We start from the raw sequence: 24,605 nt of genomic DNA, 5'->3' as shown, positions 1-24,605 counted from the left end.
GTCGAGCTGGTACAAACATAAACCTGTTAAGTAAAAGATGAGAAGGACAATGCAATATCGACAGATAACCAACTCTTCTGACTTTGTAACTACTCTAGCTGTGACACAAGGATGAAATTAAAGACGTTTTATCATTTCCCTTCTGTGAAATTTCATTTCCACTGGGGTGGAGGGTGGGGGGTGTAGAATTTACCAGTTGCTTTGATCATTTCATGCTTTTCCAAATGAAAGAATATGAAAGAAGTTGTTGATTCAGGCATCCCAAACGGAATTAACACAAGTTTCCACCCAGAATTTCTAAATTTATATATACCCTAAAACTCTTGATCCGAAGCGAAGAAAGGTCACCCTAATGCCCCTAACAAGTATAAACAGAAATCTCTGAAAAGTTCATATACACGCTTCATCTGCTGCTGTATTGAGATTTCCAGCTGGGGAAATCCCTAAGTGAAGAGGAGCATCTTTATGAAGAGAACAGATTTAAGTCCTATAAAAAACTGTCCTCCCTTAATGTTGTAACAAAGCTTCAAAACTTTAGACATGAGACAGCAATCTCTGCATGCAAAAGCCATAAGACATAGCAAACACCTCAAAAAAAGAAAGATAAATGAAGAAATAATTTGAAAAGAAAACTGTTGTGACATGATGAAGGAAATTAGGTTAAGTTATTAACATTTGTATGAGCATTTAGTGTAAAAATTAAGTCCAAGGCTGTCTTCAGAAACATTCTGAGACATAGTCCATCTCCTGCTAGAGATCAAAACTCCCCTCAACCTTCAATAAGCATCAGGAAACGTGTCCCATTTCTGTGTCCAAGTTACAGGGCAATATGAAAAGAGCTTACTGTTTCATATTCATTGATTTTAGGATTAAGAGGAATATTCTGGCAAAGGCATTCCTAATACTGGCTCCATATGCAAGCCACTATAAAGGGCTCCCTTGTCCTGAAATCATTTTGATAGCTATAGCATTCACAAGTCTGGTTCTGAAAAGATCCAGAAACCACTTCTAATCCCACCAAAAGACAAACTGCCAAAACACTAATCTAAAATTCTTTAGATATCAGTGGTCGCAGCCACTTATAGCTAGTAATTTGGCACAGCAGGACCAGAACAAGACATCAAAGTAGCCTGTGCTGAGCCTTGCAATCTATACTGTATGCAGTTCAGGAATTTTGCTTCAGAGGGTATCTAGTCTGGTCTCCTGGACTAAACATTCTTTGAAGCTGCTAGAAGAGTTGAAAAACAATGATTGATTCTTATATACTCACTGGGGCCAGAAGCACATTTGGTGCACACCTGGAACACAGGTTCTCATTTAGCTTCCTCCAAAAGAAATCCAATTTACACATTGCAAAACCATTCTGCAGTAACTGGGGGCACTGTCTTCAAGTGTGCTATGCTACTGCTTTGAACCAAAGCACTAATGGAGATGTAGACAGTTACCTGTTACTGCCTTCATTTTCTAAGCCCTTTATTTGGCCAATAAATTTTTTGCTCAGACCTCTTTTCTAGACATAATTTGTAGCTTTCAGCCCTGCCTCAGACTTATCAAATTGTTTCCCATTTCTGTTTTTTACTGTGAACTCTTTGCAGAACTATTCTTGCCTAAAAGCCATGTTCAAATAACATATTCCAGATAAAACCTAACACTTAAATGAAACAACCAACTGATTGTCATGTACTATTTCTACTACCCTAAGATAACACTTCCTTTTTTTTTTTTTTTTTTTTTTTTAAACGAATGTTGCAACTCCTGGAGTTCAACATCCACTAGAAAGTGAACTGTTGTTTTACAGGTCAAGACCTTAGGATTTATCTGGACATTTTACTTAAAACTCTCGAGTTCTTTGAGTAGCTATGTCCACAGTGACTACACACAAACTACTTCACACTGCTAGAGAATGGTACAGATTAGGAGATGTTCCTGAAACTTTGATTTCTGCCTGCCTTAGGTGTTCACTTTCTTCAAAAGCAGTCCCTGACGTAGATAACAGATCCACACAATTTTAGGCTATTACCAAGTACACACACGTACAGAAACCTCACTGCTTTCTCAACCCAGGTTGAGTAGGGGCCTGCCATTTTTCTAGGTCAGCTTCTGGTCTGCCCACTATACCACTGTCCAACAATCAACTCACAATACCCCTGTCCCACAATCAAACCCTTTGCAAAAGTTTGGCATGTCATGGGCACACCGTGCTTGGCAGGAAAGCCCTGCACAGCACATCCTCCCGCTCCTGACACCAGATGAAGATAAGGAAGCCTAGCCTTAGCCACCGGCAGCAAAGTTGTAATCAAGTGCTAATGGGCCCAAGTGAGCCTTTAATGGCTGTCACTGCATTTGACTTGATGTGGTATTACTTAAAAGAAGCTTCCGGAAAGAAATCTAAATTCCTTCCTTCCAGAAATCCTCTACTTAATCATCTCTTTTGCTGACAGCTACAGCTTCACTTATGTGTACTTAAATGCTGAGAGGTTGCCTTTGAGGTTCTCCAGGAGCATCCTACGCCTCCTACAGGGGGCATGCTCCTGAATGCTTTGGTAGTGGCAAGCCCTCTCAGACTTGTGCGACCGATGAGACTTTCATTAAGCATATTAAGAAGTAAAGCTTCAGTCCAGGGTCCTGGGCCTGGCGAGTCCTCAAAACACAAGGCGTTCCTATCATCCCAGCATGATTCAACTTGCTGTCCAAAAAAACAGATCCAGCAGCCTTTGATCTTCAAAGATGACAGGGAACAGCCTCTGAGGCAGCCAAATGCGTCTTTCTGCATTACCAGATTGCTACAGAGACAGGCAGATGGGTGGAGCAGCCTCTGCGTTCCTACCATCGAAGCAGCCCAGCTCTGTGTTAAATTATAGCAGTACAGAAGAGTACATATGGCAAGTGGGAGAAGAGATCCCAAATTCAGCTGTGCAGCTGCTAGGTGGGACCACCCTGCTCATGCACATATTGAAGAGACACTTGTTTTGCTGCTCTGAAGTCAAAATTAGCTAGTCACATCAATGGCAGAACTGGACACTAGAAACCTTCAAAGGGACCCCCCTTCAGCAGTACCTTGCTAGCATCCCACATTTGCAAGTGTTTTAATATATCTGTGTGAATCTTCTGTCTTTAGGACAAATGCAAATTCAACTGCACCAAGAAATCAGATGCACAAGTGATAAAAGTGGCATTACTACAACTGAGAGCAAAATTATCTTACCTCACCAAATGCACCTCTTCCAATCACTTTTATAATTTCAAAGTCATCGCGGTGAAGTTGCATCTCCTTTACCAACTTCGTAAATGGTCGTGCTGTTTAGGGAAAAGAAAAGGAAAACTCTATTAACAGAAATCCTATACATCAAAGTAATCCATAAAACAGAAGTCTGCAGTACTTGCAGTATATCTAGTGCGCTTTTCCAACTACTGCTAGAATGTACAGATAGAAGAAAAACATTCATTACAGAATGCAATTAACATTTAGAATTAAAAAAAAAAAGTTTAATCCTACGAATACTGAAGCTTTTGGCTTATGACTGTATAGATTCCACCTTCTGTTATCAGTTAGCTTATCTACCATATTTATCCACCACCAAGAACTGTGCTGTGAGCCACAACCCAAGTACTCTAGCAGTGATTACATGACCACACAGACTTGACATTTCTAGAGCTGCAATCAAGGAGGGCTGTGCATGATATAGACAGAAATAAGCTGAAGTTCCCTATTTTGTGAGCAGAAAGCTATAGACTCCATTACTAAATCACCCTAACACATGGATGGCCAGTATCAGCTTCAGCCTGGGATTCTGCCTTGTTTCCATTAAGTGCAAAGTCTTTCAGAAAGAGGTTTTGATTTGCCACCCTACCTTTCTTTAGGGTTTCATGAGTCAGCAAAGAACAAAAAAAAATAAATGGGAAAAGAGCTCGTTCATTATGTGTAAAACCCTAAAGGAAGAATCATGCTATCCTTTGGCTACTGGAATAACTTTCCTCTTAAGCAGAGTTCACCTTCATTTTTCATTTCTTCAGTTACTACAAACTGAAGTCTTAAAAGCCTGCTTTCAGGAGATAGCTGTCTGCTCAAGAGCAATGAATTCTACGTAATCTGTTACTTTGAATTATCTTTTCTGTTAAAAACAAACAAACAAGAATCACATTTGCCAGATCTCAGCTAGAACAAGTCTTGAAGGGCTGCAGCCTGAAAGGTGGCCAGCAATGAACTGACCTACACTTACTTTGCTATAGTGGTCCTGCTGGACTCCACACATTTCTCAAAGCATCTAGCCAATAAATTCTGCTGTACCTGCAGATCCCATCCATCTTCTCCTCTCTAGTCCCAATTCATAATTCTTTCTCACATATTCTGCAAAGAGCATTACTGTTTAGATACTTGTTACAATAATCATTAATAATCAGAATAAATAGTGAATTGTTAGACCAAATCAATAAGAACGAACAGTGGTGCCAGCTGAATTGTACAAAAGTACGGTGTATACACAAGGAACGCTTACACATCTAATTAAGCACAAAAAATTGCTCTTTTCACAGAATCACAAACATTCCCAGACTAAGAAGACTGAAGGTTTTAAAAACATATTTTCCATTTGCACAGAACTACAACTTGTAATTCCACCCAGACTCCCGTTTTACCTCCCTGTGCATTATGATTATAAACCAATGAGTTAAAAACCAAGCAGATCTCCTATGAAAGAGGGCACTGGACTGCCGGTGTATTTCAGATGCAAACAAACAAACCAAACCTTACAAACACATAGGAGCCACACAAGTCTGAACTCAATTACGGATTCTATAAGAAGTCAAAACATGAACGCATGAAAATTTGTCCGCACAAACTCACAGCGGCTAATAGAATGAAGAAATACCCTGGCTAAAGAACAGTCATGTTTCTTCTCTGTTCTTGAGAGAACTGTTATTGAAAAGGTTTCATCCACAAGCAATTCCCCTCTCACTGGATAACTTCAGGTTTCTCCAAAAAGTGTGAAATTTCATGAGGAACCTACTCGATTCTCCACTTCCTTAGGGCAGAGATGCCCACCAGTCTCTCCCACAGGGGTAACTGAGACTATCCTCATCCCAAACCCACAAATTAGTCCAGTCTGACATCTGTACAACAAAGCACCACTACTGACGATCATGTTATACATTAATTATTTGCAACGTGGTTCTGCCTCTTTCCCCTTCCATCAGATCAGGAGGGATTGAAGAAATGCAGTTACAGATCCAAAATGAGTGTGAACATTTCATACACAAGGTACAGATTGCTACTGCAGAACACAGGTCATCAGACTAATTGAGCAGAACACCACCTTCTGGTTTTATTACAATTCAAGGGAAGTAGGAATGAAATCAAGTAGTTTTATTTGTGGAAGATAGTAAGCTGATATATATATATATATTTTTAATATCCAGTTTTAATGAAAATTCTAGTCACTGAACAGAAACCCAATGTAATTGGTACAAGTTATTAAAAAAAAAACAACCTTGCCACTACAAATCAATTGCAAGTAATTTTCAAAGCAAGCCAACACAAACCTACACAAGTTTCAGCTTGCTGTCTTGTACGTTAAAAAATAACCTCATTTCTTTATTTCTTACGTTTTCATTACTTTGTCAACCGGTGATGCTGTTATTTTCTACAGTTTCCCTTGCTTTGAAGTATACCAAATTTCACCTTGCTAAAAATTGGGATTCAGTTTAGAAATGCATTAAATTGTACTAAAGCAAGTGAAAATTCAATTACTTTTCTACTTTAAAATAAATATTCGTTATATATCAAGCATAAAATGGACTCAAATTCAAGCAAAAAGAAGAAATAGTGCCTGCTAAGAAAAAGCACTACTCCTACCTTTCTGGGCACTGGATCGTTCAGTACAAGCAGACCTCACCCCCTGCACCTCCATCCCAACTCCAAGACCACAAGTCCTAGGCCAGTCCCACTGCTTCCATCTCCATTTGTCAGCGAAATACCACATAAAATTAATTTAACATATGCTAATGAAAAGAAGTTTTCCTTCCTAAAACAAGTTATTTTTACAGGCTGTTTGTGCACTTCATCAACATTGGCTTTTACTATTTAGGAAACGTTGGTGGTAAGAAACACAACCACTTCAGTGGCAGCTCTCTTGGAAAGTTCAGCACCAAACATGAAGAGCTGAACACACAGAATGATAACACACTGGATAGCACTTCCCCCAAAAAGGACAACGGCAGGTCTTTGGCAAGGTATCTAAGGTTTCTGAAAAGGAAACAAAATTTGAAAATAGAACCAAATTTCCACGGAATCCCATCATCACAGAGACCAAAATGGAGTTCAGGCAGCAAATCAGAGCCCAGAGGAGGCAACGAAGCGGTAATTCTCAAACTGATGCTTACTTTATTGACATCTGGGAGAGGACCATTGTTTGTAGCAGCATGTAGCCTGCTGCTTTCAAGTACTGCATTGCACAATTTTTACCTCTTAGTGAGTGGAATCACAAAATGCTTCCAAGCTGCTTTCCTGCTTCCCCTCAGGACTCCTGTTGTTCCTCACCCATCCAACACCCAGGATTAGCAGCACACACAAACCAGGCAAAACTGAAGGAGCAGAAACTTGCTCCAGAAAGCGTGTAAGAGCCCCATGGGCTGCCTCTGCCAAAATGATGCCAAGTGATACACCCACCGCTATATAACTGGTAAAGGGCTCGAGCTTTTCTTTTTACATCTCACTATTTTATAAATACTGAACTCAAAGCAGAATTCTCTCCATGTACTGGAAGGAATAATTACTGATTAGCTTTGATCCCAATATTAACAGCAGGACTTATGATTTGGAACTGATGTAAAACTTAATGAAAGTATTTCATCTGGGCAAACAGAAGCATTAACTGTACTGGGGGTTTTACTGGCAGCCACTACTAAATTTTGTTATATATACACGCTGTTGTCAGGGTAACAACAGCTCTGAGTAATTGCGTGACTTTGTTTATTCACAACTGAGGCTCTGATCACCATTTGGGACAGGCGTTCTGCGTGCCGTGTATTTGTATGCAGCACCGGCTTTGCTCTCAAGCTGATTTTGCATTATTGTATTTGCACTTGCTTGGAAGAAGGGTGTTTTCCATAAGGCCACACAGGAAAAAAAAATAATTTTTAAGGAGCCAAGAAACGTCTGCTTTCAAGAATTGTATTACAAAACATTAAGAGTCTATGTTTTGATCAATATTCGCAAATGGAAGCCAAATGCCAACATTTATTTCTTCACTGAAAACCAAGGTATGTACGAAAGGCATAAATTCTCCACCCACAAACAAATTATATTCCAATCATTCTCCTCTTTGCCTGATAGATGGGACTAGGATGTTTTGTTTGCACAGAAAGGAAACATCAATTTGAATAATTTGAAAATGTAATTTGAAGCCCAGTCATAGGTAAATAGCTTTGTGATTTAGGTCTCTTGTGTACATCTACACCGCAGTCACTTTGTGTTATTCCACCTGACAGAAGACATTTCCAGGTGGAATGGTTTCCGAAGGAGCAGAAGCTGCAGGGAAGGACAGCAGCGATGATCCGATGTGACAGCCAAGGTGCCCTGTGCTCTGCTACCACCACCAAGGTCAGAAGCACACCCAAGATTTCATTTCCAAATGCAGGTTCGGGGAAGGATGGTGTAGTACTGTCAACATCCTGCTCAAAAATAATAGGGCAACCTTCTCCAAGCTAGAATGTGGTTAAAAGCAAAAAGCATTGACATATGTTTTGGATTTGTACTTTCTGTTCAGATTCTGAACTGTGTAGACTGTGTTAATAATTTACTACCCAAAATCAGAGCAGCTTGTACCTTTATGTTGGAGGGGACAAGAAAACTACCCTGGGTTTGTGATAACTCCTGCTTCAGTGGAGTAGTCCAGCAGCTCTGATTTGAGGACTGGTGCATGTTTTGTTTGGCAGTGCAAGATCCCAGAAATTCAGACTCACAAAAATCACTGAGTAGAAACTGCCAAATGTTCAGGAACATCTGATGTTTTGTTATCATTGGCAACTTCAAGTTTCAAATAAATGTGACAACTGTAAGGAACTAACACACAGAAACACAGGACAACTCAGGCTGAAAGGGACCTCGGGAGGTCTCTGGACCAACCTCCTCGCTCAGGTCACAATCTCTATTTACTTCAGAGCAGGGTATGCTGCTTTTTTTTTCTGGTCAGGTCTCAAACACCTCCAAGAACAGAGATCCCACAACCTCCCTGGACAGCCTATCCCTATAGCAGCCTGCCCTGCACCAGAGCTTCACAGTTCAGAACTGATCTTGTGAGTGCTTTGGGTTTTAAGCCATTATATAACGAGATGATAACGTTCAGGTAGACCTGCCCAGAAGGCATGGCCAAACCATCTGTTCCACAGAAACTCATCTGCTGTCACACTCCCTTTATCTACTCACTCCCTGCACAAAACGTCACGGTAGGAAACCGTGTGAATTGCAAAATATTAATGTCAAAAAAAACAACAGAAGATGTCGCAGGTAATTGTCTGTGGAGCCACAGTGCCATCAGGCAGATCCAGTATTTCATTTCAGATGCTTTCTTTGGAGAAAGCACATGAAAGAGAAGCGAGTTTTACCATCTCCTTCCACCACCTCCTAACTTAGGCTCTAGAAATCAAGCAACTCGTTTGCCCTTTGTGCACCCTCCTCAAAGCAGCAGCATTCCTGTGATATTGCTGCTAAAACAGCAGGCTGACAGGTTCAACAAGTTAGTGCTCGTCGACCTGTCTTGAGAGATACCCACACCCAGGTAGCCCCAACCAGCTTCCCGGGGCTGATAAGTACCTGCCACAACCCACACTTTCGCCTTTTAAAGCAGTACCATCCTCTCGCCGCTTGATTGTGTGATTTTCCCTCTATTTTAGAGGTGTAAATTTCTGCTAATTCCTCCATCCTTTGTTGACTCCAGCCTTCCTTTCTTCCAGTTACAGATCCTTGCCTCCCTTTTCCTGTGCAGCGTTTCCTCTTATCAGCCAGCCCTGTGAGTGCCTTTTGTCAGGCTGCTTTCCTAAGGAAATACGGTATGCGAGCACGCTGCTTGGCAATCGGAGCCCAGTCCTCCTCCTCAGCAACTTCTGATCCCTGTTAAGACACTTAATGAGGTTTGGTAAAGGGGATATTAACTCATCCAGAGATACCAAGTTCTATAAACACCAGTGGTGATAGGGAAGATGCCCACAGAGTCATCCCACGATGGGAAAGGCTGCCGCAGGTGTACAGCTGGGCAATGAGCACAGACTGAGCTGCAGAGCAGACACCTCGCTGGTGCTGGTCACAGAGGGAGCTGTGGGTACAGCAGGGGGACACTGACACGGTGGAGGGAAGGAAAGGAGCATCAGGAAAAGGAAGGCAGTACAGTGGGAAGGGCAAGGAAAGGAGGTAGATCGCAAATAGATGGGAAGCCAAACTTGTGCTGTACAAAGCTCTGCTCCTTACAGACGAAGGTGGCACATTTTGTGTTCTCTGCCATTTTCTGCCGGGTGTTTCACCCCTGCCATGCCCTCCCTCCCACGTCTCTAACACACACACATCGCTTACTCTGCCTGGCTCCAGCTCGGTGATCTGAGCCTTCATCGCTCACTCAACATTCATTAGCCAAACAAATCCAGTGGTGCAAGACTTTGGTTATCAACGAGCACGAGCTCCACTGGATTGAACACCTGCGAAGCGAAGCTGCTTACCCACGGTGGGACATTCGCAGCCCTCACAGGACAGCCTTCTGCTGCTGCACACACTGCCAGGCCCCTCGGTCCCCCCGGCAAGGCCACCAGGACTTGGCGAGCCTGGCTGGGCAGCACTTCGTCACAAATACCTGTGCTAACACAACATCAAGGAAGCCTGAACCTCCTTGAGGCCGACTGCCAGTACTTTTCAGGAGAATTAATAAGCGGTGAGTTTATTAAGGAATTTAAGATTGGGTTATGAAACTGAAAACGAGCACACAGAAGAAACTCTTTGCTGAAGATGGAGCGCACAAAGTTACAGGGCTGTAATTAGGGAGTTTGCTTTGTTTTCTGAAAGGCTTCCAACATATATAAAACAGAGTGCTCGAACACCTTCAGTCACATACCTTGGTGGCACCTGGACTGATTTGGATTACACAGTCACATACAAAATCCTCAAAGACTTAAATGGACAAAGCAGTCATCACTTTGGGGCATGAACCAGAACTGTGTGTTGCAGAGCTTCTGCAGGATGCTGCAGGAGGGGCTTCATCAGTCACAGCACTAATCCTGGCATTTAGGGTTCGTATACTGGTTTGGGATAACTATCTACAAGAAAGATGTAAAGGTTTTCGCTTTATCCTCCTTGCTAAAGAGTAATGGCATCGGGAAGTGTTCTGAAGAAAAAAACAGAGCAGCAGCACTGGTTCTGATCCCATTAGTATCACTGCACTTGCTGGCCAAAGAGCCAGGCATTTACCTTGAAACTTCACCCGTGGTCGCTGCGATTCATTCAGCGCAGTTTTTGTGTGGTGAGCCCCAAAAGCAAGCAGCACATAGAAGGGCTCCACGGGCAGCAATCGCTCCCATTGCCAGCTCGCTGCTGAATGCTACCAGGAGCTCTTAGGAGCTGGCTCGCTGCCCTGCTGGCCCATTCACCGCCTCTCGTGCTTACAGGGAAAGGACACCAAGGAGAACACTCGAGGTTTGCACAGACGAGTACCGAGGAGCACACCGAGGTCCAAGTGATGGGAGGCACTGCCAGCACCACCCCTGCCAGCGCAGCCGTGCTCCTCGGAGAGCCAGACAGCACCTGAGCTCTCGCAGGCCAGAGGGGAAATACACCCTGGCTTACATGTGCAAGAGCAAACACCCAGCGACCGTCTGCTACATATATATAGAGAGAGATACAGACAGCAGCTTACCTATGGAAAAATAACGGTCAGGTAAAACAAAAACCCCACGCAAATCAGACCTAAAGGTAATGGCATATGCCAACATGACAGATCAGGCAGGGGTCTTTCCAGTACCAAAGTTTACGCTGGCAGATGGAACTGTTAGTGCTAAGACAAGGAAAATATGCCTGGGCAGAGCATTTAGTTTGGGAAACCTAGAAGAGACTTCACATCCACAAAGGTTTGGTGCAGCTTCACCATAACATGCATCAGGACAGAGACAGACCTTTCTACACCGGGTGCCACATTCCAAGCAATAAAACCTGCACCTGCGTGAGTAATAACCAGGGCATTTCAAAACAAAACAAACAAAAAGTCAGTAGCGTGAGAGACTAAGGCCTGTCCCAACTCTCTTATGAGAATTATAAAGCTCCTAGAGAAATCACGTTCCTGACTGCAGTCTGTAGGCCCACCTTTCGCATCTCTTTCCAAGCTTTGGCAGTTTGGGAGAAGGGATGCCTTGCTGCCTCTCTGACCTTTGGCTGAGGGTCCCAGCTCTCCCAGCAGACAGATGGATCCCCGGGCAGCCTGTCGGCCTCCTCAGCCTTAGAGACTTCACCGACCGATCTGCTGTGCAGCAGCCCAGTAATGTCTGCACGCTGTGATTTTCTGAGGAGACTGAAAGACTGCATTTTGCTTCATACTTGAATTTCATGAGGTTTTCAAGCATGGTGTTTTCCTTCCTTTTAAACATTGTAAAGAAATACGAGGAAAATATCACCATTCCACAATAAAGTATCTGCTCTGCTCTTAACCAGCTGTTAATACCAACACCTTCTTAAGCTTCATCTTCACTTTGTTTTCCTCAGGAGGATCAGATCCAGCCCAGAAAACACATGCACACCGAGTCACACGAGCTCTCTGAATGAGCCTTTCCCAGACACTAACTCCCTGACCTCCCAGACAACTGACGGGGGGGTTGCACGACCGCTTTAATCCAGGAAACCCATTCTGCTGCCGGAGGAGTCCCTCCTTCCCACCAGCGCTCTGCTTTCATTGCCTGGCTCATCGCAGTGCTCACGTGGCACGTTGAACCAGGAAACGTTTCCAGGCGAATCCTGCCTTGTCCATCCATCCCCTCCTGCCCCCTGTGACTCACGCGCAGCTGCAGCACCAGCAGCAGGCCGCAGGAAGAGGCTGCGGGGACAAAATGGCCTTTTTTGGGTACTCCAGGCTGCTCCTGGCCACCCTGCAGCACACGGGGATGGGGTCTTCCAAGACGCACGTCAAAATGCTGTAAGAAAAGGGCGACAGCAAACACTACAGAACACAATACAGCTTTATTTGTTTAGGTACCTGAATGGTGCTGCGCTCCAAGGCCAGATTTTGCAGGTGCTGGGAGAGGCAACTGAAGCTGCAGCAAACTGAGATCGCATACTGAAGCTCAGCGGTAATGGAAAAAAATGTTTCATGTTTCGGTGCGAGCAACTAGTTCCAAACAGTAAAATATCAGTGATTCAATCTCCCTCACTCCATAACAAAGTTGTAAATATTTCTAAAATCCACTGTTTTTCCTGCATGATGAATGATCTAAAAACCAGTTAAGAGTAATTTTTGTAGAATGCTTTGTAGGTTATGACTACTCAGGAAAACCCTTTGGCATTCTCACTTATTTTTCTGATGGTCTCAGACTAAAGATTAAGAAAATCTCAAATTTGAGCTCGCCCAAATTTCAACAGTGAGTCTAACTAAATTGCATCAGAACCCAGTCTCTCGCACACCCTCCTAAGAAATAAAAATTCCAATCTGATGACCACACTGTGATACAAGCTTACACATTCACGTTAAGAAACAACCCTTACATCATCATACGAGCAAAGTTTGAGCTCTCCAACTGCAGGCTTTATTTCATCTTAAAGGGAAAATCTCTCACGACAAGGAGCATTTTATCAATTATTATTTACAGCAAATATACTTATTGTTTGTTTTCTCCGGATATACACAAGCCGCTCTCAAGTAACCAAAAACTTCACATATACATTACATAACAGCAAAATTCATACGTTATTTTGGTTCTCTATCATGCCACCTCTCTTATTATAAAGGTTTGACATTTCTATTAATAAGCTTTTCTTGACAAAGCACCCCCACACACACACTGACAGTAACAGGAGAGAAATCCACCTTACAGGTACCGCTTTTCTATGCCTATAAATTTAGAGTGAATTTCAGGTGCAGCTCAGTGAAGTTAGCGAGGCAATCCCAGAGCCCTTCACCCAGAGGGGCAGTTGCCCAGCCCTGCTCTCCTCCCTGTGTTAGCTGGAAAAAATTTGGCAGGTCACAGCTCACCCATCTGATTCTGCTCCCTAACCCAGCAGAAAGCTGAGCTCCCAGGAAACACAGCGCAGCCATTTCCAGGTAGTCGAGCAAACTGAATTATCACTGCCATTCAGTGACACCATTGTATAGGGTCTGGGCCAATACAGCAGGACAAACAAGTAAAAGGAAGGGTTGCAGGGTATTTTTTCAGAGGTCGTCATCTGAAATAGCACAGTCTGAGATGAGCTGAACCATCCTTCCATCCAGCAGCCCTGGCTGCAGCCTTGGCACTGCATGCAAGGGAGCAGTGGGATCACAGTGACCCTTTTTGCTACACTTCAGTTCTCATCCAGACCAACACAATCATCAGGGAAATCGAAGACCCAGGGGACGAGGCACCAGATCCAGCTTTCAGTGCTGCAGAGCTGCACCTGGTTCGGGTTGGTTTTGTTTTTGACAGCTCAAGGCTGCAGTGCTATCACAGAACCACCCTGCTATGCCCTCCAATACAAAGAGCGCAGACGACACCACCTCGGTGAAGCACAGGTGTGGCACAGCTTTCTGGTCCTCCCACTTCCTTCTCCACGGCAGCAACGTTCAGGACATTTTCTCCAACATTACTCACCCCGGTTCAGAACGGCCTTAGAACCCCAGACCTCATTCAGAGGTCAATGGAAGTCAAACTTTTGCTGCACGCAAAGGCAACAAAGACGCGTGCCAAGCAACTGCTGGAGCCAGGGACGAGTACCTCAAGTTTCTCCAAAGCAGAGAAGAGGGGGATTACCTTTAAATCTGCAGAGAATACTAAGAAGTCTCTTGCTAAGACTTGCTTTGCATTGTAGTGAAAGGTTCAGAGAGGCTTTTTTACTATTTATAGATAGCTTTTCTTCTTCACCTGCTTTTTACACTAACCCCACAGCCCAACATGCCCTCTCTGGGACAGGAACTCTACAACCAGAGCCCTTCTTGCTCTGAAGCACAACTGGCCAGTATTTAAACTCAGACTGTAATGTCTTGCTGGTGGCAGAGCTACACAAACCCCAGGCTCTCCACACTTCCAACACCTCTGGCTGGACATGGCGAAGAGCACCATTAACAGCAGCAGAAAGGGGTGAGCACAACTCTTCTAGCCTTGCAAGGCACGATGAAAACCCTCTCTGCATCTTTAAGCCTTAAGATGCGTTCCTCTGACACAACCCTCCTATATCCTCTCCCCCCAAAGAAGACAATATTTATCTTCTGTAAATAATATCAATTATTTGCATAAGTTACTTGGGAAGAGCACCACTTCTGATTCCGCCAAGCACCTTTTCCTTAATGTCCAATTTGGACTCAGCATGTTTTAAAGCTTGTCTACAGCTATCCCCAGGCATCCCATATGCTACAGTGAAAACTGAGATGCCTGGATATCGCAGGGAAAAATAACTACTGGAAATATATAAGGAGATGCTACATCTGGCTTTAGGTGTTGATCTCCAGGAATGCAGGTGGACCACTAACAAACAGTACAGGGATTTTTTGTTAAGTGCTCATGTTTCAAAAAAGGCAAAAGTTGACAACAGAAAACTGAGAAGCCTGCAGAATTGCAGGTTTTATTTGTTTTTGTTTGTTTCTGAATACTTGTTAAAGAGCTCTGAAAGAAAACATGTTGGATAAAACATTAGACACATCCCATTTAACACAAGCTCAAAGTTTCTCATTGTCCTTTAAACCAGATAGGCAGAGAAATCAAATCCTGGAGTTAAAGTGAATTTTTTGAATCTGACTGTCTTAGAACTGAAGAGCTTTACCATATCATACATATGCAAAGCCTACAGAACAAGAATCTAAAAAGAAGAACACCATGCCTTGTTCAAGAGACATTTCAGAGTCCCCAGGCCTTCTAAGTTTAGCTCTCTCTAGTACAGTCAGGAAGATTTTCTTTCTTCTCTACCCCACATTGTGCATTTCTGGCACCTACCCCCACACAACTTTCTTCTTCACAATTTACATACAATACACTGAATAAACTTTCCTTTTATAATGCATGTGCCAAAAAACACAGGCTTTCGCATTTTAGTGTTTTTACCCCTGTCTTTTCTTAAGATCTTTGCTGTGTTATCTTTCAGGAATTCTCCATTCAGTTTCATGATTTCGGTCAGTCTCCGAGCAGGCCGTCAGCCCTCTTTCTTGTGTATGCTTGAAGCCAGTAGGAAACGAAAATCTGTTTGTCGTCCTTAGCTGATACCAAAGTTACATCCGTTAAAAAAGGAAAAGAATTTCAATCATCACACTCAGCTGTAAATATTACTTATGCCATTCCTTTATGCCCTGCTCCTCACCTTTTCAAGGCAGACCTAGCAATTAAGGATCAACCCCACAAGCTTTAATGACAGAAACAGCACCTGAAAGAACATTCTGCTTCTAGCTTATCTTTTCAAATGCCACTTTTCTGTTTTCAACCCTCCCCTTTACTGGAATTTAAAAGATCATTCTCATGGCTTCTTTGTTAGTGAGCACTGCATCCCAAATCCTTTTTCCCTAAGATTTATTTCCACACATTTAAGCAGAGAATTGCCTTGCCATCCCCACTTACAACCCATCTAGATTTGGGTTTGATCTTGAAAATGCAAAATCAGGTACTGGATGTCTAGAACAAGCTTGTGCTAGGCTGGTAACCTCAAATCTTTATTTTGGTGGCTCTCAACCTCTTCATTTACAAATAGTTGAAAATAACAACCCAAACCTTGCGTGCTCCAGCGCAAGAGCAGGGTGAGCACCTGCAGGTCAGCACAGAGGCAGCTGGGAAGCCCTACCCATGTAGCTGGGCTCGCAGAAACATTTCCCGAGTAGGAAACAGCACAGACATATTAACTTCCTTCCAGAGATCTGACAAAGACTGCGGGCTCTGAGGAGAACATAAGCAGAAGACAAGACCACAAGCAGAAGAACAAGAAGGAATTTCAGCCAGTCTTCAAAATATTTTAAGATGTTGTGAAGTAAGGGCAAACTAGCATAGACACTGAAGTCAACTATTTACGCAGAGAAAAACCAAATGGTTGGCTTTCTCTTTCTTTATATGACATTTTAGCAATACCCCATTCCTTTCCCCTATTTTTCCACACGGAATTTAATATTTTCCTTTACTAATTTATCTCCAATGTCATCTAAATAAACCCTGGCTACTTTGCCCATTCAGTGATTGTTTTAGTTCTTAAGTAATTTTTTCCACTTGTATTGACTCACTTCAAAAAAGCATTCAGTCCCAAACCACAATCTTCTAAAGATTTTCAAACTTTTCAGCCCTGATACTGCAGCTCAGGCTCTCATTTTTGATGCTAGTGCTGCGGAGCTGAGGCCACGTAACCCTTTTGTTCCGTAAACAGATCTGGAAGTTTCTAATGGAAAGAAATCTGGAAGAGGTATAATCTTTAATATTTTATTTTTCCATCTCTGTGATTCTCAGTATTTATACCAGTTACCATCTCCTTTTTTAACCTACGTGAAAGAGATGCACGGAACTGCTCATCTGGTAACACGCCATCCCATCTGCAGGTTGCCACTGCGAATCCAGCAAGGACATGAGTATCACCAGCGCTGTTTTCAATCTGTTGACAGTTTCACGGCTTTTGAAATAACATGAAAGCTCCAATCTCGCTCTTACAGGCAGGTACATACCACAAGGCTATGACACTGATCTCTGAAGAGATACCATGGCACACTGAGCAGAAGGAAGAATGGACTTCTAAAGCTCATCTTTGTTCCTCAACCCCCCTGCAAAGGACTTCAAGTCTTGAGGACTACTCTTCTGGTAAAGCTTATACTCTAGCAGCCAGGCAATTTTCACTTTTATCATAGCTTCTTGAAGCTTAAATCTTTATCCTTTATAACTTGAATTAAAAAAAAAAAGTTCCTATCAGCATCATTTTAAAAACCTAGCTCTATTAAGTCTTTAAAATTAAGCACCAGGAGCAGCTGTGTCGAACTGTTCCACGAACTGTTCCCTAAGAGCTGAGCAGTTTGTGCGGTTGCTGTCAGCAGCTCACCCCTACCTGTCTGCTCAGCTTTATCTTAAGGGAAGAAGGGACGCCAGGAACATTTACAGCTGTACTGCATGAAGTCAACATCTAAGAAGTTGGTCTTTTCTGAAGGACTGCCCTATAAGAAATGCATTTTCAAAGAAATAAGAAGTCATTTTGGTGCCTCAGCCTTGTTACATGAACAAATCACAGCACACCAAAAAACCTCAGAAGCCTAGTAAGAATCTTTCAGTCATTGCCTATTCCTGAGTACCACCGGTCTCATCTCACCCCTTCAAAGTCTCGTTTATCAGATGGTTTAGCACATCACCTCAGTTTCAGATTTTCCTTATAGTCCAGACCACCTGGTACTTCCCAAAGTAATAAAGATGGTTGGGCTGACCACATTTTGTAGCATATTGACCCACAGACTGAGTGTGCTTTCCCCAGCCCTTTCTAATGGAGGTACCTGCTTATTTTGATTCTAACACTGCAATTTTTCATTCACATACTCCGACTCCTCAGCAATCTATTTCTGGACAAGTGTTAAAAGATTGCAAGTAGACAGCGTTGATTTCCTCTTCCATGAATTGTTACACACAGCTAAATTTATTTCCTTGCCAACGAATCATTTACACAAAAGCAATAACAACGCTCCCCACCTAAACCCCTCGGAAAATAGAGAGGATGGCTTCTTAAGTGTTATATGGGACACGAGGGGGAAGGGAGAGATGAGGGCAAGGAGATTGGAGTAAGAAGTAGGTCTTGCCCATGCTTCTATCTTGCAGAAAGATAATCCATTATCTTCCACCAGCTGTCACCCATTTTAGAGCTCCAGAGAGCTCTGAAGATGAATTACTGGGGCACATTTGCCAGGGAAGTCTTTGTATTGTTTTTTTCTGTGGCGACCACGCACGCACTCAATGTAAGAGCCATCAGCACCAACGTGTGATGATACAATCGGCGAGGCCAAGCACACTTACAGTCATGACATGAGCGTGTGGGGCTGTTTATAGACATCCCTGCAAGGCAGCTGCTCTAAATGCAAAGAGTAAACAAGAAATACAAATTCCCAGCAATGAAACAGAAGAGGAAATCAAGGGCAAGAGGGGAGGAAGATGACATTTCTCAGCAGTTTTATGCAGCAAGAGCCGGCACAGAAAATGTTATTATCATTACTTCACTCGTGTTTTTCCCTAGGGTATCTGCACGGTGTGCAGGTACATCCCAGCAGAGAAGCTGTACATTGAAACTGGAACAGTGCGAACCACTTCTGTGCATCAAACACGAGCACAGCTGAGAACTGAACCACGGCAACTGAAACAGCCACACAAGACTTTTTAAAAGGTTCTTCTGGAAGATTAACACACAGCATCAATTGCTCACGTACATGCACAGCCCCTGCCCCAGAAGGGTAATGGAGCATCACATCGCAGCACGCAGCGCCGTCAGGGAATGCCCCCGACACCCACATAGCACTGATCAGGATGCCTGCCAGGCTCCCAGGCACTCAGGAACCACGGGTGTTTTGAGAAATCCAGTCATGTTCCTGAGAGCTGTGGGAGATTCCCTTTGGCCATACATGCCCAGCTGTAAGCAACCAACTCACAAACATGGACATAAATTCATTGTATGGAAAGTCAAGCATCACTTAGTACACTCCAACACCACTTACAACACACCACTAATAAAGGAATCAGTTCTTGTTTTCTGTCTCCTTTATACATTGTTATCCTTCCCACCAACAGTACTTACCCTGCTGTTTTCCATACAGTGATACGATTTTAACACTGAAACTGTTATTGTGGGTTTTGGTTTGCTGATGCACTACCACTGAGAGTATCAGCACTGAAAAACATACTTTAAGTCCAACTTCACGCAAGTTTTACAGATTTTTATTTTACAAAGGAAAACTAAAACAAGGGGACATCTTTACAGCTTTAAGGTGGATTTCATCCTGTTGTTAGCTTGGTCAGATAGAAGAATACGACAGACAGATCCCTTTGATACAGCTCTCACAGCCAGCAGAACAGCTAAACCTGTAATCTTCATGCCCACGTAGGGCTCGCAGGCTTCTCATAGCTACATGCGACAAGGCTTTAAAATCCTTCAGCTGCTATCAAGACCAACAGCTAGACATAAGGAAACCGTACTCGCAGAAAAGCAATCGACATAAAACATAGGTTCAAAGTTCTTAAAACCTGTTCTGGTAACACTGTTCCAGGAACAAGGAAGCTGTTCCTTTTATTAAGTAAATGGCAGAACACCACAGACAAAAATTAGTTCAGTTTCTCATCATTTACAAGCCTAAAAATTAGTTAAAAGTTTGTCAATACTTGTATTCAGCCTACATGGTAAAAAGCCAACCCATCATGGTAAACACTTTAAATTACAAAAAAAAAATGAATGGTACATTCATACAAGTTGTTTGAACTACTTTATCTGCCAACAACAACAAAAAAAAGGATTTCATTTATTTCTGTTTTCATTCTGAAAGGCCTGAAGAACAACTCTTTTGTGTTCAAGCAGCCATGATGTTAAATAAATTTACTAATGCGGGGGAAAAAATAAATCAGTAATACAGAACTGGGATAATTTTAGCTTGGAAGGGACCTCTGGAGAGCCGAGTCCAGTCCCCTACTCAGAAGCGAGGTAACGTCAAAGTTCAGCCAGGTTGCTCAGAGCCTGGTCCAGCTGTGGGTTGGGGACCTTGTAGGATGGGGGCTCTGCCAGCTCTCCAGGTCCCTGTCCAGAGCCCATCCAGCTGCTGGGGGAATGCCCCTGTCCACCACAACTGTGCTCCCAGGGGTCTGTCTCCTCATCCTCCTCCTCCTGGGGGCTGGATGCCCTTTCTCCAGGCTCACCCAGCCCGGGTCTTGCAGCCTTTCTGTGTACATCGTGCGTTTTGAGCCCCAGCTTTCTCCAAGACTCCAGTTTGCTCATGTGTTTGCTGTGTTGGGAAGCCCAGAAGTAGCCACAGCAGTCCCCAGCTGGCCTCACAAGTACTGTAAAGGGAACAACCACTTCCCTCAACCTCCTGGCACAGTCCAGCACAGAGGCAGCCCCCGTTTCTGCAGCGATACACCACTGCCTGTCTCAGCTCAGTGTTTACCAGGATCCGCAGACCTTTTTCTGCAAGGCTGCTCCCCGGCTGGTCGTTCCCCAGCTTTTACAGTTCTGCAGTGTGAGACTTTGTGCCTGCGCTGAACTTTGTGAGGTTCACAGGGTGAAGGAAAAATAACGCTGGTATGCAAATGGCTAAGTATAGAGAATGTAATCTCTGCCATCCCCACCCTCCAGAAGGGCCTGAAACATTAAACAAAACCTTTGCCATGTTTAATGCTACCTGTGAGAACAGGAAGCTTGTAACTGCAGTACCTGCAGCTCTGATTCTGTCCAAGTCCACCAGGACACTTCTGCTCCAGGCGTGAGCCACTCAGGTACACGTGCACTCTTAATGTTGAAGGTAATCCCTGCAAGGCACTTTCCTAAGAGCACTGAAAGATTCTCCACTGCTAAAAATATTTTTAATGAATTCCCCCACTGTCAGTGTTTGTTTTTTTTTGTTGTTGTTTGTTTGTTTTTAAACCTTTAGAGTTCACATCACACGCTGTCAATGTCAGGGTGCACACGAGCTACTTATTTCCAGCCATGGGTATAGACATGAGTGGGTCGAGCCTTGCTGGCACAGCACTACGCCCAACCCAGTCAATCCTGCCGGCTCTCAAGACAAAGCACAGAGCCACAGCCACAGCTCAGTTGCCTTAATAACCAGTAAAAGCTTCTAAGAGCAAGATGAAGACAGTCCGTGGGCCTGACACTGTCTCCGGTGAGGCATCTACACTGCCCACTGCCTTGTATAATTTTATCTGAAGTACCCAGGCAGCAGAAACCACAGTTTGAAAACAATTCGATATTGTCAGTATTCCAAACTTAAATTTGGACTGAGTGTCCGGGAAACCCACGGCTGAGCTTACTAGCAATGCAAATCTTCACTTACGTAAGAAGAAAAAACTGAACTCCTCTGTGCAGCAACACCACAGCACGCTGCTAAGACATTTTGCTAGTTAAGGCTGGTCTGGAAGGAAAGGTTTTGTGCTTCTTCCCTGTGACACAAGAAGCTAACTTATCTGCAGCTTCCCAGGAAGCCTGCTCCGAAAGATGATACGCTGTGAATTCAGGAAAAATACCATATTAGTCATAAAAAGATGGAAAGATCACCTACCATGAACTCTAGCCTTTGCCCCTGCTTTATAACCCAACAGCCAGAGGTTGCCAGCTAGCAGTTACTTCTTTAGGACCTTCAGATCACTTTTAGCCATTTGCACGTGTAATTTGTTCTCCTCCCTGCCCCCTGTAATAAGTCAAATCGGGTGAGGTTCTGAATCACAACAGCAGAGCTTCCTTTTTTGGGTGAGTAACTGGAGATGGCTCCAGGGCAGCAAAGTCATCCTAAAAGGAACCACTGATAGGGCACGGTGAGCTCCCACCCTTGTCTTAAAGAACTGTGAGCAAAAAAACAGAATCCAAACAGAAATTACACTCCCATCTTACTCACGGACACAGTTCAAATGATGGCACACTACGTAACAGCAACCCCATGCCTTTATTTAAAGTCTTCAACACATCCACCTTCCTCAGGAATACACAAAAAAATGCCCATGCTACCCCTCTTCGGCTCCAGTCCCGGAGCAGCCAGAAGCCTGCAGAGCACACACCATACGTGTCCATCCCCTGGCACAAATGCCAGACAAGGAGAGTATCGCCAGCAGGCACAGAATTTGGGGCTGGTGCAGAACGACTGACCCTATGACAAGATGAGCTCAATTTAAAGCTTCCCCTTGCATCCTAAAAAGCAAACCCTTGGGAACATATTTCAAAATGCTAATAGGATCTCGTGCCTGAAGTCACCCTCCTGATGTTTCTGCTCTGCCTTAATTACAGGAAAATAAGGGACACTCGGAGCGCTCCGGCTCTCAGCACTGATAATCCAAGTCACACGGCAGCAAGAGAACCGGGGGCACACGGAAAAGCTCCACGAAGAAGCCAACTTTGGGGAAAGAACGTGCAAAATTAAGAAAGGAGAAGTTATGCTGTAACAGCAGGGCAAATTCGAAGCTGTACAGGTAGTGAAGACATAAAAACATATCCTGTCATGGCTGCTGTACTTTGAGGAAAGTTACACATAAAGGACATGGATCCACATCCCTCAACCTACGCAGTCCCAATATTGCCAGAACAGCGGCTTTAAGGCTGACTTCCACATACAAACTTACGTGAGTTTAAAACTGGTTTCATCTTCGTTATTACTTTATCTTTCATTGAAATTTGCGATGGGAACTGGAACAAAATAACCCATGTTTAAGTTGGATTAAATATCCAGACATTTTTTTTTATAGACTTTTCTAAAAATGCCGGATATGCATCTCTCCCTAAACTGGCATAAATACATTTCAAGTTGGACTTCACAGAGCAACTGTCGTTGCTTATTTTTATGTGGGAGAATGGTTAGAAATGTGAAAAGAATTTGGAATATATCTGGAACTGACCCTGCTTCTGAGCAGTTCTCTTGGCTGTTTTGGGAAAGGCAGCTAAATATATTCGGTCCTTAGTGGCACTGCAGGAGAGCAAGGTAAGGACAGCATCTCAGCCTTCATTAACGCACACCTGATTAACGAACTCCACACATTTTTATTATCCAATGCTAAGTGAAGACACCCCCACCACATCCCAAAGCTCAGACTTTTAGAGAGGCTGGGCGTCCAGAGGCACTATCACATTTGCAGCTTTAGGCCATGGTTCAGTAACCACAGGTTGCAGCCCTAAGACCCTGATGACAAGAACGGCAGAAATTAAGATCTCAGGCACTCGAGGGTGCCTAAGGCCTCAGCTGGCACGGAGGGATGCACACGTTAAGCTGAGTGCACCCTAAGTACATCTACAGACACGATTACTGAGTTCTATGCAAAATCAGGGCTTAAGAAAACAGCGTGCAGCTTCCTACTGCAGAAAGCTGTAGTCATTGCAGGGAACAAAGGTCCTTATAAATAAAAGCTTGCACTCTGGCGATCTGCATACGCTGGGGAAAAAATTGAGTGGAAGATTTGAGTATTAGGAGACAGTTAAAAAGAACAGATCATGTCGAGCCACAGACCAAATGCACTTGGAAATTCTTAGACCTCAAAAAGCTTTTTAAATCAAGTCACCTTTTTTTTTTTTTTTTTTTTTTAATGCTACAGCTTCAGTCAGATGTATTAGTAAGCGTGATACAAGCTCTTTGGCAACTACATCAAGACTGGATTGGAATTCTCAAGTGAACCTTGCAAAAGACTTAGAAAACGAACCTCAACTCCGTTTGAAGCATTATCAAGGCAAGAATCTAGTAAAAAGCTTTAAGAAGTCCTTTCCACTTTCCCAAACAAATTTGCTCGTGGTTCATCACCCTATTCATCTTTTCCAACACGGGTAAGTTACTCTGAATTCCGGGCACTATACGCAGTTAATGGCTCTGATACATTTTCAATTACTTGGTGAAGTCTTACACGTCTTCCTTTTGGTAACAGCCACCCAACAGCTTGCATGAACCACCTCAAGTTGCAAGCCTCCTAAATGTGAAGGACTTACAGCAGTTTAACATTCCCACCTGATCTCGGCTATAGATCAGCACTTCTGGAAACCAATGCATTAAAATATATCCATAAAGCAGAATCAACTTGCTAAAAAAAGCCAACGAAACGAGTCTCTTCAGTTCTGACTCACAGCTGAAGCCATTTGTTTCTCGTAGGTGTAAAAGCAACTGACTCACTCTCCCATGTGAATTATTTGGAAGAAAAAAGGTTGGTTCAGCTTCAGATGATAAGGGCTCGCTGCGCTGAATGTGCTGACTAAACCACCACCCGAGCAGTTTCTCCGCACCGAGAGCACAAAACTGGTGCCAGCCACAGAAGTTTTAATGATGCAAATGAAATATTTCTTGGCAAAATATTTTAGCTTAATATTACCTGCAAAAAGGAATTGCAACTGATTTTCATCTTTCTCAATGAAACAATTCTGAGAAATGTTGAATGTAAGGATGCTTATGAAACCCGACTTCTGCACTCTGCGTGTTGCCATGTAAGACGAGTGAGAAAGCACAGGCTGCGCATCCTCTCCATGAAGACAGATTTAGCAATGACTTACCTACCTTGTCCTGACTTTTCAGCAGAATCTAACTAGAAAATAGGTCACAGCCTTCAACAAAGGACAATTCCTCAAGCCCTCGGTAGACGGCTGCTCATTACTAGCAACTTTATCCATCCCCAGGACAAAAGCAACGCTGACTTCCTTCTATGGGACAAAAGAGCAGCTCTGCCCAGGATGGCTGTCGTTTCAGCAGCTCATGCCAATGTGCGTCCCAGCCTCCAAACCACACTACTTTCACACTGTC

The 24,605-nt window shown here is 43.5% G+C and overlaps 1 protein-coding gene across 8 annotated transcripts in view; it reads right to left on the bottom strand.

Moving 5' to 3' along the window:
• Window positions 1-24,605, bottom strand: part of CDC42BPB (CDC42 binding protein kinase beta) — a 94,367-nt gene that overhangs the window by 63,606 nt on the left and 6,156 nt on the right. For all 8 annotated transcript variants that reach the window (XM_072038258.1, XM_072038259.1, XM_072038252.1 and 5 more), the window contains exon 2: window positions 3,206-3,297. In XM_072038258.1, coding sequence (XP_071894359.1) covers window positions 3,206-3,297 — 92 coding nt within the window. The remainder of the gene's footprint in view (window positions 1-3,205; window positions 3,298-24,605) is intronic.

This window comes from Anas platyrhynchos, chromosome 5 (genome assembly GCF_047663525.1).
Source record: "Anas platyrhynchos isolate ZD024472 breed Pekin duck chromosome 5, IASCAAS_PekinDuck_T2T, whole genome shotgun sequence".
Classification (NCBI taxonomy): domain Eukaryota; kingdom Metazoa; phylum Chordata; class Aves; order Anseriformes; family Anatidae; genus Anas; species Anas platyrhynchos.
The sequence above is the reverse complement of the archived record's forward strand: the minus strand, read 5'-3'. Positions and strand labels throughout refer to the sequence as shown.